The sequence below is a fragment of the Panthera uncia genome, chromosome A2 (assembly GCF_023721935.1).
Source record: "Panthera uncia isolate 11264 chromosome A2, Puncia_PCG_1.0, whole genome shotgun sequence".
In the NCBI taxonomy this organism is placed as follows: Eukaryota; Metazoa; Chordata; class Mammalia; order Carnivora; family Felidae; genus Panthera; species Panthera uncia.
This window is the reverse complement of record NC_064816.1, coordinates 156724364-156739386: the sequence shown is the minus strand read 5'-3', so window position 1 is coordinate 156739386 and position 15023 is coordinate 156724364. Positions and strand designations below refer to the sequence as shown.

Genomic DNA, 15023 nt, shown 5'->3' with positions numbered 1-15023 from the left:
GTTAAAACAGTTGGAAAGTCCATGTCGGTGTCCTGTGTAGACACACCAACATCCCCACACTGTCCTGTGTCTCCTCTAAGTGCTTCACACACTGTTTACGCCCTTAAACTACCTTTATTTCTCCTGATAGTTTATAAACTTCTCACTGAAATTTTAAAGATCTATCTGAAAACTGAGTAGAGGGAATTCATATTTTTTTAAAAATCAAAGCATTTTGTCACCCCCTTTATGAATAAAACCATACTTAGAAACTGGATAACAGCTAAAGCAATCCAAGCTTTTGAACTAAGCTACAGGTGTATTTAGAAGGCAATTCATAATTCTAAATATTTAAGTATTTGAAAAATGAGAAGTTAGCAAAAGGAAAAACAATATAGATGAAAGAAAATAATAAATAATAAATAAAAATAGGAACAGAAATAATGAAATTTAAAAGAACACAAAATATCCCCAAATTTACACAATAAAGCTAATTCTTTGGAATGACATACAATTCTGCTAATGTGAATCAAAATCAAAGATCAAGAACACAATAAAAACTGAGAACAAACTGAGGGTTGATGGGGGGTGGGAGGAAGGGAAGGGTGGGTGATGGGTATTAAAAAAAATAACACAATAAAAAATTTAAGAGAATCCTATGAATAGATTTGGGCCAATACACTTGAAAATAGAGATGAATAGATAATTAAAAAGATAAATAAATATTTTCAGATATCAGATAAGATAAAGCAATGGCATTATTATTCCCATGGGGAGAACTGTTTTCTTGCTATATCCCAAAATATATCCTTTTAATATTTGACTCTTTTAAATTTTTCTATAAATATAGATCTGTTTTTATAAACTGTCTAAAAATAGGCCTGTTGTCTACAACAGGTATCCATTTGGTGAGAGATGTGAGCACCATCTTTAAATTTGCATAAGCCACAAAGAGTAGAGTTAGTCTTATTATTCCAAGCTGCACAAAAAAAAAGAAGATAAATTTGATGTCATTGTTTTATTTTATTTTATTTTTTTAATTAAAAAAAATGTTAATGTTTATATTTGAGAGACAGAGTGTGAGTGGGGGAGGGGCAGAAATGGAGACAGAATCCAAAGCAGTCTCCAGGCTCTGAGCTATCAGCACAGAGCCCCATGCAGAGCTTGAACCCACAAGCCAAAATATCATGACCTGAGCAGAAGTTGGATGCTTAACCAACTGAGCCACCCTGGTGCCCCTTTAAACATTTTTTTAAGTAAGTTTATTTATTTATTTATTTATTTATTTATTTTTATTTTAAAAAAATGTTTTAATATTGAATTTATTGTCAAATTGTTTTCCATACAACACACTGTGCTCATCCCAACAGGTGCCCTCCTCGATGCCCATCACCCACCCTCCTCTCCCTCCCACCCCCTATCAACCCTCAGTTTATTCTCAATTTTTAAGAGTCTCTTATGGTTTGGCTCCCTCCCTCTCTAACTTTTTTTTTCCTTCCCCTCCCCCATGGGTTTCTGTTAAGTTTCTCAGGATCCACATAGGAGTGAAAACATGGTATCTGTCTTTCTCTGTATGACTTATTTCACTTAGAATAACACTCTCCAGTTCCATCCACGTTGCTACAAAGGGCCAGATTGCATTCTTTCTCATTGCCACGTAGTATTCCATTGTGTATATAAACCACAATTTCTTTATCCATTCATCAGCTGATGGACATTTAGGCGCTTTCCATAATTTGGCTATTGTTGAACGTGCTGCTATAAACATTAGGGTACAAGTGCCCCTATGCATCAGCACTCCTGTATCCCTTGGGTAAATTCCTAGCAGTGCTTTTGTTGGGTCATAGGGTAGTTCTATTTTTAATTTTTTGAGGGACCTCCACACTGTTTTCCAGAGTGGCTGCACCAGTTTGCATTCCCACCAACAGTGCAAGAGGGTTCCCGTTTCTCCACATCCTCTTCAGCATCTATAGTCTCCTGATTTGTTCATTTTGGCCACTCTGGCATGAGGTTGTATCTCAGTGTGGTTTTGATTTGTATTTCCCTGATGAGGAGTGATGTTGAGCATCTTTTCATGTGCCTGTTGGCCATCTGGACGTCTTCTTTAGAGAAGTGTCTATTCATGTTTTCTGCCCATTTCTTCACTAGAGTATTTGTTTTTCAGGTGTGGACTTTGGTGAGTTCTTTATAGTTTTTGGATCCTAGCCCTTTGTCTCATATATCATTTGCAAATATCTTTTCCCATTCTGTTGGTCGCCTTTTAGTTTTGTTTATTGTTTCCTTTGTAGTGCAGAAGCTTTATCTTCAGGAGGTCCCAATAGTTCATTTTTGCTTTTAATTCCCTTGCCTTTAGACATGTGTCAAGTAAGAAATTGCTGCAGCTGAGGTCAGAGAGGTTTTTTCCTGCTTTCTCCTCTAGGGTTTTGATGGTTCCTGTCTCACATTCAGGTACTTTATCCATTTTGAGTTTATTTCTGTGAATGGTGAAGAAAGTGGTCTCGTTTCATTCTTCTGCATGTTGCTGTCCAGTTCTCCCAGCATCGTTTGTTAAAGAGACTGTCTTTTTTCCATTGGATATTCTTTCCTGCTTTGTCAAAAATTGGTTGGCCATACTTTTGTGGGTCCAATTCTGAAGTCTCTATTCTATTCCATTGGTCTATGTGTCTGTTTTTGTGCCAATACCATGCTGTCTTGATGATTACAGCTTTGTAGTAGAGGTTAAAGTCTGGGATTGTGATTCCTCCTGCTTTGGTCTTCTTCTTCAAAATTACTTTGGCTATTCGGGGTCTTTTGTGGTTCCACACAAATTTTAGGATTGCTTGTTCTAGCTTTGAGAAGAATGCTGGTGCAATGTTGATTGGGATTGCATTGAATGTGTAGATAGCTTTGGGTAGTATTGACATTTTAACAATATTTATTCTTCCAATCCATGAGCACGTGAATGGGATCAGTTTATTTATTTGTCTTTCTGTTGCTTCATTATTAGTGTATAAGAATGCAACTTATTTCTGTACATTAATTTTGTATCCTGTGATAAGTTTATTTTTGAAGGAGACAGAGACAGAGCACGAGCAGGGGAGGGGTAGAGAGGGAGACACAGAATATGAAGCAGGTTCCAGGCTCTGAGCTGTCAGCACAGAGCCCGATGAGGGGCTCAAATTCATGGACCCCAAGATCTTGACCCGAGCCAAAGTCGGATGCTTAACCTATTGAGCCACTCAGGCACCCTTACTTTGAGAGAGAGAGAGAGAGAGAGAGAGCACACTCAAGTGGGGGAGAGGCAGAGAGAGAAGGAGAGAATCCCAAGCAGGCTCCACACCATCAGTTTGGAGCCCAATGCAAGGCTGATCTCAGGAACTAAGACCGTGACCTGAGCAGAAATCAAGAGTCAGATACTTAACCAACTGAGCCACCCAGGAATCCTAATGTCATTATTTTTAAAATACTTTAATATTCAGAAACAGTAATGGGTCCCTTATGGTCTATAGTAACATAAAGTGTAACCAGCACTCAGATAAAGAAACAGAACATCCCAGAAGTCCCCCTATTATTCTCCAAGGGTGACTTCTAGCTGAACTTCTAATAGTATAGATCATTTTAGCTGTCCTTGTACTTAATATAAATGGAATTATGTACTATGTATTTCTTTTGTATCTGGTTTTTGTTTCTGTTTTCATTTTTTGCTTACCATTATGTTTGAGATTTATCCATATCATAATAAGTAGCAATAAATTGTGCATTCTCACTATTAGTATTTTATTGTGTGAATATAACCCAATTTAAATACACACAATTTATAATTTGTGAATGAATATATAACCTGTATAATTAACCCAATTAATGTAGGCTATGTTACTTATGCTTTTTCAATTTTTATTTCTTTGTTTGTTTGTTTGTAAAGTGGGTTCCACACCCACCCAGCATGGAGCTTGGACTCACTACTCTGAGATCAAGATCTGAGCTGACATCAAAAGTCAGACACTTAACTGACTGAACCACCCAGGCGCCCCTGCTTTTTCATTTTAAAACCGTTTTTCAGCTATTTTACTTTATTTTATTTTCTAGTTTTATTCAGATATAATTGACAAATAAAAATTACATATATTTAAGGTATACAAGTTGTTGATTTGATATAGGCATACATTGTGAAATAGTCACCATAATCTAGCTAATTATCATATCCACCACCTCACTTGGTTACCATTTTTCTTTTCTTTCTTTTTTTGTCATGAGAATACTTAAGTTGATGGGCATTTACATTGTTTCCATTTTTTTGTTATTCTAAGTGCCACCACTATAAATATCACAGACATTACCTTTTGCAGAACAGAAGCACATATTTATGTTGGGTATGTACCTTGGGGTAGAACAGCTCGATATTAGATATGTGTAATATTCAGGTTTCCTAGATACTACAGACTTTTCCAGAAGAGTTCTACCAATGAGCATTTTCACTAAACATCATGTGAGAGTTCTATTTGCTCCACAGTGTCAGAAGTTTCCTTTATATGGAACATTCACACAATTTTCAAGTTTATTCTTAGGCATTTTACTTTTTGTTGTTATTTTTTAATTCACAAGTTATATATAATTGGCTATTGTTAAGTTAACATAATTGGCTTATGTGAGTCAGTTTTTATGGTTTTTATTTAATTTTGCATCCATCAACTTATTAAGGTCTTTTATTGTTTATAGGAGCATGGTTATAGGTTTATTCTCTTCTAGGAGCATGTTATATGGTTTATTCTCTTGATTTTCCCAGGTAATAATCATAGCATTTATAAATAATGATTTTATAGCCACCTTATATTTTTTATACATGCTATTTGTTTGTCTTTTATGGTTTTAATGTATATTTCCTCTAGATAAATATTTAAAATAGTATGAATAGTAAACATTGTATTTTATTTTATTTCTATTTTAGAAAGAGAGAGCAAGCAGGGGAGGGGAAGAGGAAGAGGGAGAGACAGAATCCCAAGCAGGCTCCACGCTGTCAGCACAGAGCCTGATGCAGGGCTCGATCCTATGAACTAGGAGATTATGACCTGAGTCAAAATCAAGAATCAGACACTCAACTGACTGAGCCACCCAGGCACCCTAACAGTGAATATTTTAAACTTCCAAATTTCCATTCAGCCTCCAAAATGTTTATCAAAATCTTTTTATTACTAGCATATCTTCCCCAAGAAGGAAGAATTTCACAGCAGTTCCTGAGAAAAAAGATGGATGAAGCATTCAAGTGACTAAAGTAAGTCCATCAAGGCCAGAGCAGATGAGAGAAGAGAGAGGTGACAGTGAAATGAGGAGAAAAAGGTGGGAAGTGGCCATATCATCTGGATCACCCAAAGTGGGGACACAGAAGGAAAAGCTAAAAAATTGTGATGATCACAGCCCAGGGTCGCAGACCCACTGAGAGAGTGGGATTTAATTTTAAGATCATGCCTCCCACACCCACTCCTACCACCCCATCAACAGGGCTTCAGTATAAAAACAGTGAATTAAAGCTGATAGAACAGGGGCACCTGGGTGGCTCAGTTGGTTAAGTGTCCGACTTCAGCTCAGGTCATGATCTTGCAGTTCGTGAGTTCGAGCGCCACGTCGGGCTCTGTGCTGACAGCTCAGAGCCTGGAGCCTGCTTCGGATTCTGTGTCCCCTTCTCTCTCTGCCCCACCCCTGCTTGTGCTCTGTCTCTCTCTTTCAAAAATGAATAAACATAAAAATAAATTTTTAAAAAGCTGAAAAAACAGCAAGATAGAAACTCTATTTAAGAAGGGCTTCCTAGGGAAACCCACCAACAACAGTGAGAACAGACAGGAACGTTAGAGGAAGCCAGCTCTATAGCTTCAGCAAATATGAACACAGCCCAACTCGTAGACAGATGAATACAAAACCTCACCCGCAGCTCTAGCTATGTTAATTCCTAATATAAGATAGATCCCATCCAGCTTTCCACATCCACACAAGGTGTGCTAACAGGAAAGAAGAAGTCCAGTCTGGAGACACAGGGATGACCAGACTCAGATATGGCACAGAATTGGGGATTGTCAGACGTGTGTGTGTGTGTGTGTGTGTGTGTGTGTTGTATACACACATACGTAAAGAGATTTATTACAAGGGATTGGCTCAATTGTTTTGGAGCTGACAAGTCCCATGGCCCACAGTCAGCTGACTGGAGCCAGTGGAGTAGCTCCAATCTCTGAGGATGTGCCACCCAGGACCCAGCAGTTCCAGTCTGCAGGTCTCGACCTAAGAGAAAATACTTAAAGGAAGTTGGAGTTAAGGAGGGAGGAAGAGACAATGGGCATCCACTGCAATGGCGAAGGCATTGGTATGTGCAGGAGACAGGCAACTTGCAAACAAGGGAGGAGATCAGTAAAAAATCAGGCCCCTGGCACAAAATTTTCTGAAGAGTCTGCTGCTTCTTTCTAAGCCTCTGAGTTATCCTGGTTCAGGACAAAAATAATAACAATACTGATGTTCTTGTTTTTCCTGTTTCTATTACCAAAGCCACAAAGTGCAAACAGCACGTGTTCCGACTGAGAAGGGCTTGGCCCTGGGTGTTCTCACCCACTTCCTGTTCCCCACACAGCAGACTTTGCTCTTTCTTGAGCAAAGCTCAAGCAAAGCTTGAGCTGAGCTTTCTGATCCCATTTTACTGAAAACTATAAGCAATGTATTCTATATATTCATATGTCATGGACAGTTTCCTCTACCTCTTCCAGTCAAAGTCCCCAGAAGCCTGCAATGTGTCGTCCCTAAAAGGAGAAACAAAGAATTCACAAGACAGCACGGACCCAGGAGACAGAAAACATGACCATTCCTCTTCCTCTACGGCTGACAGAGTGGTAAGTCTGAGTGAGTGAGAGTGTGTGTTTGTGTGCGTGTATGTGTGTTGTGTATGTATGTTTCTGTGTGTGTTGTATGTTTGTGTTTGTGTATGTGCTGTGTTTGGGAGTGTATGTGTATGGGTGGAGTGTGTGTGATGTGCTGATGTGTATGTTTATGTTGATGTGTATCGTGTGTTTGTGTGACTGTGTATGTTGTGTATTTGTTTGTGTGTGTTTGTGTGACTGTGTATGTTGTGTATTTGTTTCTGTGTGTATGTGGGTGTTTTATGTTTGTGTGTTTTGTGTGTGTGTTTATGTGTTTATGTATTTGTGAATATGTGTGTGGAGTTTTCTGATTGTATGTGTGCAGTGTTATGTGTGACACGTTTGTGTGTGTGTGTGTATGTTTGTGTATAGGTGTATGCTGTGTTTATGAGTGTGTGTTTGCAAGTTTGTGAGTGTGTGTATGTTTGCAAGTGTGTGGGCGTGTGTTGTGTTTGTGAGTGTGGGTGTGTGCTGTTTGTGACTATGTGTGGTTGTATTTGAGTGTGTGTGTGTTTGTTGTGTTTGTGAGTCTGTGTGAATGTTTGTGAGTGTGGGTGTGTGTTTGCGAGTGTGTGGGTGTGTGTTGTGTTTGTGAGTGCACGTGTGTAGTGCGTGCAGTGTGCGTTTACAGTGGTACGAACCCATCCATGAATAAGAGTCAGAAGAACTCTGTTCCCTGCTCGAATTCACTGTTTAGCTCTGAGCAAGATGCTTTGGCGAGTTGACTCTCCTCCTGAGAAGCATTAAGTGGGGGGACATAGCTGCTTATGCTCTGTGCTGGAGACAAAACCTACCAAGTGCGGTGAGGCAGACGTGTGAGGTGCTGGACAGGCAGGGGCAAAGCAGCGAGGCCTGGGGCGTGGGCTTACTTGTTGGTGCAAGGCTGGGGCACACAGTACAAATTTTCTGCCTGTGCTCCTCACCCAGCTCACCTACCCGCCCTGCTCTTACCTTCCACTGAGCCTCCCCTTCTTTCTAAAGGAGTCACGAGATTTCACTGGTGAAGTACTGCCTCAGTTTCCACCAAGGATGTAAGGAAGCCAAGGACAAAGAGGTTGAGGGGTCTCCAGGTACAGAGATAGGAGCACTAATCTCCTTGTTCCAGAAGCCCTTTGGATAGGCAAATGCTGTGTCCCTGCTAGGGATAGCTGGGGACAGCTGTTCCCCTGACCTGGTCACTCTCTTTTCCTGAAGTCACATGACTTACTGGACTGTGACTGTTTTGAGCCTGGCCCTTCAGAGGTGACATTGCTAAGTAAAGCCAACAACCATACAGCACGGGCCACACTGACCTCCCGCTGGGCAGCTCCCAGGATAAGGGCAGGACTGAAGTCATTTGCCAGGTTAACAGAGTACAATGGCCTTCTTAGGATGTTGTGGCAATGGGAAAACCATGCCTATCAGGGCCTCCTGTAGCTGGGTCTCCCCACACCCCACAGCCTTTGTCTGGCGACATTCATCTGACTGTGTCTCTGAGAGTCCTACATGCTCTGGAAAAACAGTCCTGGAGCCATGCAGTTTCCTCCCTGACTCCACAGAGAATATCAAGCAGCTATAGGCTGACGGGCCCCTGACATAGGGAACTGTGTTAGTCCATGAGGCAGGATGCACTGAGCGAGGTTACATGCTCTCCGCAGAAGGATGCCAGAAGTTCCTGGATAGAGTGGCATGGCCCTTCCCACAGGGGAGGAGACCTCAGGGACATTTAGTTCAGGCCTAGCATTCACACTTATGGGGACAATAAGGCCCAAGCAGTGTGACCATCCACTGTGACCAACTGATGGCCGTTGGAGATGAGCACTGCAGTCTCCTGGCTCCTAGCAGGACTCTGCCCCGCACCCTGATGGTCCCGTTCCTGTCCTCACAGCAGAACCTGGCCACCAACCTGTAAGCCCTCTGTAATCCTAACTTACTAACTGCCAAGCCTTCCCCAAAGATCAGGCCTGGACTACCCTTTTTGGCCCAAGATCCCTGCCCCCATCCCCCCAGCCAGTCCCTCGCCACGACTTCCTGCCCATGCCCTCCAGATACACTGTGGCCACACCAGTCTTCCCACTGCTCTCAGGACCCAGTATCAGACCTGCCTCTGCTCTCTGTTCTTTTCTCTCCTCACAGAACGGCTCTAGGACCTTGTCTCTCCAAATACTACCTGCCACCTCGGCTGTCAGGCCAGTTCACAGTTCACATTTCTCCATGAAGTCTCTTACACTGCCAATAGAGACCACAGTAGGGGTGGGGGGAGAGGAGAGAAAACAGGGTCTGCAAAGGAAGGAGAGACCCCTCAGACGCCCTCCTCTCTCTCCTCATTCAGGCTGCTCCCCTCAAACCTAAGTTTCTGGCAAGAGAAAGGCAAAAGTCAGGTGCCTCTTAAAACTGTTGAAAAACCAATAAGACATATTATGGTTTTCTCTAGATAAAGAAGGAAGAATATGAAGAGATTGTCCAGGAGAATCCTGCAGGAGCACTGTGTCAGGATCCTAAACAAGACGTTATAGGAGGTAAACTACTTTCTAGCAGAAATGAGCTTGAGAGAGGTGTGGATGGGGATGTTTAATGACAGGTGGTGCACTGGGACAGGCAGCGGGGTCCATCCCTGTAGAGATTTGCCCACCTGGGCTGCCATCAAGGGGGCTTTGAGTTGGGGGGGGGTCTTCCTTTACTGCAGCCAAATAAGACGGAGAGGGCCCTGATGGGCACAGTGGGGGAAATGAAGGGAGACACAGTGCCAGCCGCCCCCTTTACTAAATCTCTGTGCCAGGCCCAAAGAAAGGGGTCTGTGCATTCTGGGCTTTCTTCCTCAGGTAGGATGTGCTGATGGTGTGACCAAACAGCTCACTGGAGCCTGAGGCTCTGCAGCCAACAGACCCCATGCAGGTGCTTGGCCGGATCAGATGGGAGAGCTCTCAGGGTCATACGGGTTGCAAAGCAGCATGTGAGCAGACAGGATGTACTTGGCTGCTGCCTCAGAACTGGGCTTGGCCTTCTGGAGGGGGTTCTCTCCAAAAGCTACTGCATCAGGGCCAGGCTTTTAACTTTCAAGGGCTCAACTTTGCCATCTACCTTGGGCAGACAGAATCTGGGAATGCTGGAAATCCATCCAATTTCCTGCCCAGAAGAAATTATTTGTGATTCATTATGTATTTTAACACAAACAGTTTTTTACTACATGAACTTCAATGGCCTGAGCCACTGGGAGAGAGCCTTATTAATAAACCACCAAAGCAAATTACCCGTAGAAGTGCTGATACCCGATTTACCTATTCTTGTTTTGTTTTTAATTTTTTTGATGACAGAGATAGAACATGAATGGGGGAGGGTCAGAGAGAGGGAGACATAGAATCTGAAGCAGGCTCGAACTCACAGTGTGAGATCATGACCTGAGCCGAAGTCGGACACCCAGCTGACTGAACCACCCAGGGGCCGATTTACCTATTCTTGCAGCAATCAAGGTTAAATATTACTTGAAAAATCCTCTCCAGCGCTCAAGTGGTATATTTAAATTCCAGTGGTGTGCTCTGGTCCCAGTCGTGTGCAGAGACAGGGTTTGCTATCTTTGCCCAGCTTTTCATTGGCTGGGAGGGCAGAGGTGAATGTTCCATGCTTCCTTGAAACCCTCATCCATTCACTCAAATTCCTTTCAAGTCAGCTGGGGGAAGCTGGAGGGAGTCAAAGCCATTCAGTTGGAATTGGCTGCTGGGTCAGCCTGGCCTGGGTGGCAGGCAGCAGAAAAAACATGTCATTGCTGAAGAGATTCTGCGGAAGTCAGTGCCCATCCTCCCCTCAGGAGGCTCAGGGCTCTGCTGTTGAGACACATCACTATCTTCAATGGGGGAACAGACTTGGAAACCATTTATTAGCTGGCATTTCTCTGTGTGCTCTGGGTCTCAGATCTGACAGTTCAGAAGGGAATTAATTCCCTTCCTGGTGCTCAGCCCCAAGAATCCAAGAACCTTGACACTAGGTTTCTCGATATTAAACTGGCATCTCCAAGTCTCTCTCAGCTCATGGTTCTGGCATTCTGCTGGGCGAGAATGTCCAACCCAGACTTCAAGGCTGCTGAATAGGAATGTGGCTACAGGGTGTTTCTGCACTTGGAGCCTGGGGGTGGGTTGAGATCGTCCCACACTCCCAACATTCTCTGTCGCAAAAGCTGAAGAAGGTGATGTGGTCAGACGCAAGAGGTCACGTGTTTCTTTTTCTTCCTGCTCTTACTGAGAAGGATCTCCAATCAGGGAGACTTAGGGAAGCCCAGGGTTCCATAGTCATAGTGGGCTAATTCCCATCTGGGTGAGAACAGGTGACCCTGATAAGAAATGTCAAAACCGAACCATAAAAATGTGGTATTCTAACACACCATCCAGCAATTCCCCTTCTGGGTGGATACCCAAAAGAACTGAGAGCCAGGGACTCAGACATTTGTACGCTGATGTTCACAGCAGCATTATTCACAACAGTAAAGGGTGGAAACAACCCAAATGTTCATATATGTTTATGAATAAACAAAATATGATACAAGCCTACAATGGGGTATGATCCAGCCTTAAAAAGGAGGGCAGTCCGGACACGTGCTACAACATGGGTGAATCTGAGGGCGTTATGCTGAATGAAAGAAGCCAGACACAAAAAAGCAAATCCTGCAATATTCCACTAGCATGTTCTACCTAGAATGGTCAGACTCCTAGACGCAGAAAGAACACTAGAGGTCACCAGGAATTAGTGCGGAGGGAGTAATGGGGAGTTGTGGTTTCATCAGGACAGTCTGGGATGATAAAAAAAATTCTTGAGGTGCACAGTGATGATTGCACATGATGTGAATGCACTGAGCGCCTCACCTCAAACTGGGTACAATGATGAATTTTGTTATATTCTATAATTTTTTACATTGTCTTTTTACCACACTTGTTAAAAAAGGTTTTAAAAAGGCTAGAAAGAACGTGAGCCTCCCCGCCCCCCTCCCCCCGCAGGTCTCCGGTGCAGAGGCGGGTCTTCCGCACCTCCCCCCCCCCCCCCCCCCCACCCCCGCCGACGTCCTGCCCCGGGGAGCTCCCAGCCACGCGGCTCTAACCCCAGCTCCCTCTGCTTTGTTTCGGCGCTTCCAGGTCTGGGGAAGGCCCCACCGAGCCCCCAGAGACTGAGGCTCCTCCTAGTGGGGAAAGCCGGCAGCGGGAAGAGCGCGACGGGAAACAGCATCCTGGGCAGGAAAGAGTTCCAGTCTAAACTCAGCGCTCAACCGGTGACCCGGGCCCTGCAGAGGGCCAGCCGCGACTGGGCCGGCCTGGAGCTCGAGGTGATCGACACCCCCGACATCCTGTCCCCGTGTGCCCCGCTGGAGGCCGTGTGCGAGGCGGTCGTCTTTTCCGCCCCCGGGCCGCACGCGGTGCTGCTGGTGACGCAGCTGGGCCGCTACACGGAGGAGGACCGGCAGGCGGTGCGGCGCCTCCAGGAGACCTTCGGGGTGGGCGTGCTGGCCCACACGGTGCTGGTGTTCACGCGCAAGGAGGACCTGGACGGGGGCTCCTTGGAGCAGTACGTGCGGGAGACCGACAACGAGCCCCTGGCCCGGCTGGACCGGCAGTGCTCACGGCGCCACTGCGCCTTCAACAACGCGACGGGCGGCGCGGAGCAGGAGGCGCAGCTGCGGGAGCTCCTGGCGCAGATCAACTGCATCCTGTGGGAGAACAACCACCGGCACTTCAGCAACCGCGCCTACCGCTACTGCCAGCGGAATGGTCTGCGCGGAGACGGCCAGGAGAAGCAGGTGCCCGGGGGGAGCGGCTCAGAGGAGGCGCCCGGCGCGGAGCCCTGGCGAGAGGGTCTGTGCCAGATCCAGAAGGAATCGGAGGAAGTTTACAGACGTCTGCTGAAGAGGGAGCCCATTTGAGCCTCGGCCGGGCCTCAGCCTCCGTGGCCAGCTGTCGGCCTCTCCGTGCCCGTGGGTCCTTGGCCATCCCAGTCTCCTGATCCGCGGGTGCGGTCCGGAGTGCCCAGCTCGAACCCCCCGGGGGCCTTCATCACACCTTCCGGGGCGGTTGAATGGCTTCTACGCTGTAGGGAGCAGCATGCCAGGTGGAGCGGAGAACTCTGCAGTGCGCGGGCGTCTTTCTGGAGGGCTGTTGCTGCGCATGGAATGGGGTCTGGCTCTGGCCATCTAGCTGCATAAGGAGATAGGTATGCCTCGGGTGCACCTCAGCTTCTTTGAGGTTCTAGATGCTTCTGGAGAGTCTGACCAACTGATGGAAGCAGAATTGGAGCAGACTGGAGCAACATACCCGCCCCTAGTCTCTTTTCCTTCCTTCAAGCTGTGTGACAGAGGGTCTCCAGTTACCTTCATCTGGGAGGGGTGGGAAGTGCTGGAGGGCGGTCAGAGATCAGAGGACACAGCGTCAGGTCTGTTTGGTTTAGTCCAATGGTTAAGTCTCTACAACCAGATGCCCGCGGACTACATCTTGCAGTGTGGAGGCCGGGACACCTCTCTAACCCAGACCTAATGGACCTCTAAGAAAGTTTGAGCGTTTCTTTTGCCAGAATATTCAGAAAAGTGTCTCAGGGCCCAACAAGACTTATTTGGGGGTGCATACTTAAGTCTTTGTGCCAGAACCATTTATTAGATATGCCATCAATTTCCCACTGAACTGAAGCACGTTGATCATATGATACGTTTTCATATTCTGTAAGATCTATGTCAGGATTTTCAATTCTGTTCTTGTCTCCTACCGTTCTTCCTTTCTTATGAATAAAATATTGATTTCATTTCAGAGGCTTTGCGTATAATATGTCAGTCTACATTTTTATATTTCCTTTGTTATTCTCAGGCATCCATTCTTCAGGGTGAAAGCTAAGATCATTTGCATTTCCATTAGAAGATTAATTTCTTTAAGTGATCTTGTTTTAACTGTCAGCTTTGTTAATTTCATAACAGAAAATACATTGACCAAATGACAGCCTCATTCACTGAGTCTAAATGGCAAGTTACTCAAAACACGTTATCCAGTAAAAATCCTTGAAAAAAGAAAAATAAAATAATAAAATAAATAAAAATCCTAAAGAAATTGGTTTTAATTACATCAAATACAGTGGGTTTTTTCTCCTTTATGATTAAAAATCAGCGGTGATAAGTCCCACAAGATTTCAGGAGAAGGGATAGATGGGGCACTATCGCTCCCTCAGCCTCAGACAATGGGGGAAGACGTGTGTGGATATGTTCTGGAAACTCCACAGTCTGTGAACCAGTAAGAAAAAAAGTGATGTGGGTGGAGGTGGGGGTGGGCTGAAGACAGAGTGTTGTCTTGGCCGAGTCTGTGAAATCGCCAGCTTCAGAATTTGTGCCTTTCTAAAAACATCTCTACACTGAACAAAGCATGAAAAATGGGGATGTGGACAACTAGAAGAGCTCAGTGCACACTAGGTTGTTTCCTCCCCCGCTGGGTCCAAGCATCTGTTAAAAGTATCAGGGGTTGTTTCCAGCTCCCAACACTCCTGTAATAACACTGAAAAACTATGTAGAAAATACAAAATAATAATAATCATACAACAGTTGCTTGAAGGCACTGGGGAGTGACCAAATGCAGGCAGACACTACAGGGAACTGTAATCCCCAAACTGTCTAGAAGAAATTTTTTGTCTGGAAGCCTGAAAGAATTGGTCACAGTACTGATGGCAGCAAAGATGGAACCTGAGGTTCCAGTTCACCAAGCATTCCATGGCGATACTGAAAGGGTCATGTTCCTGGAGTAAAAACCACATCAGGGCAAAGAGATTTGCTCTAAAAGAAGACCAAGCTCATGGGCATTGAGGAGGGCAACTTTTGGGATGAGCACTGGGTGTTGTATGGAAACCAATTTGACAATAAATTTCATATTAAAAAAATAAAAATAAAAATAAAATAAAATAAAAGAAGACCAAGCTCAAAGTAGTCCCTTCCTAGGAATGTGTAAAACCAAGCCTTCTCAAAGCCAAAGTGATCCACCAGTAATTTTTTAAAAATGTTTATTTATTTATTTTGAGAGACAGAGACAGAGCACAAGCAGGGGAGGAGCAGAGAGAGAGGGAGACACAGAATCCGAAACAGGCTCCAGGCTCCAAGATGTCAGCACAGAGCCCGACGCGGGGCTCAAACTCACAAACCGTGAGATCATGACCTGACCCGAAGCCAGATGCTCAACCAACTGAGCC

At 44.8% G+C, this 15023-nt stretch overlaps 1 protein-coding gene across 1 annotated transcript in view; it reads left to right on the top strand.

The window, feature by feature from the left end:
- The window catches only part of LOC125930498 (uncharacterized), a 61431-nt gene extending 47830 nt beyond the window's left edge, over window positions 1–13601 (top strand). The window contains 3 exon segments of the mRNA XM_049642315.1: window positions 6647–6824; window positions 9265–9349; window positions 11951–13601. Of these exon segments, the coding sequence (XP_049498272.1) occupies window positions 6647–6824; window positions 9265–9349; window positions 11951–12732 (1045 nt within the window). The 3' untranslated portion in view covers window positions 12733–13601.
- Window positions 13602–15023: the final 1422 nt, after the last annotated feature.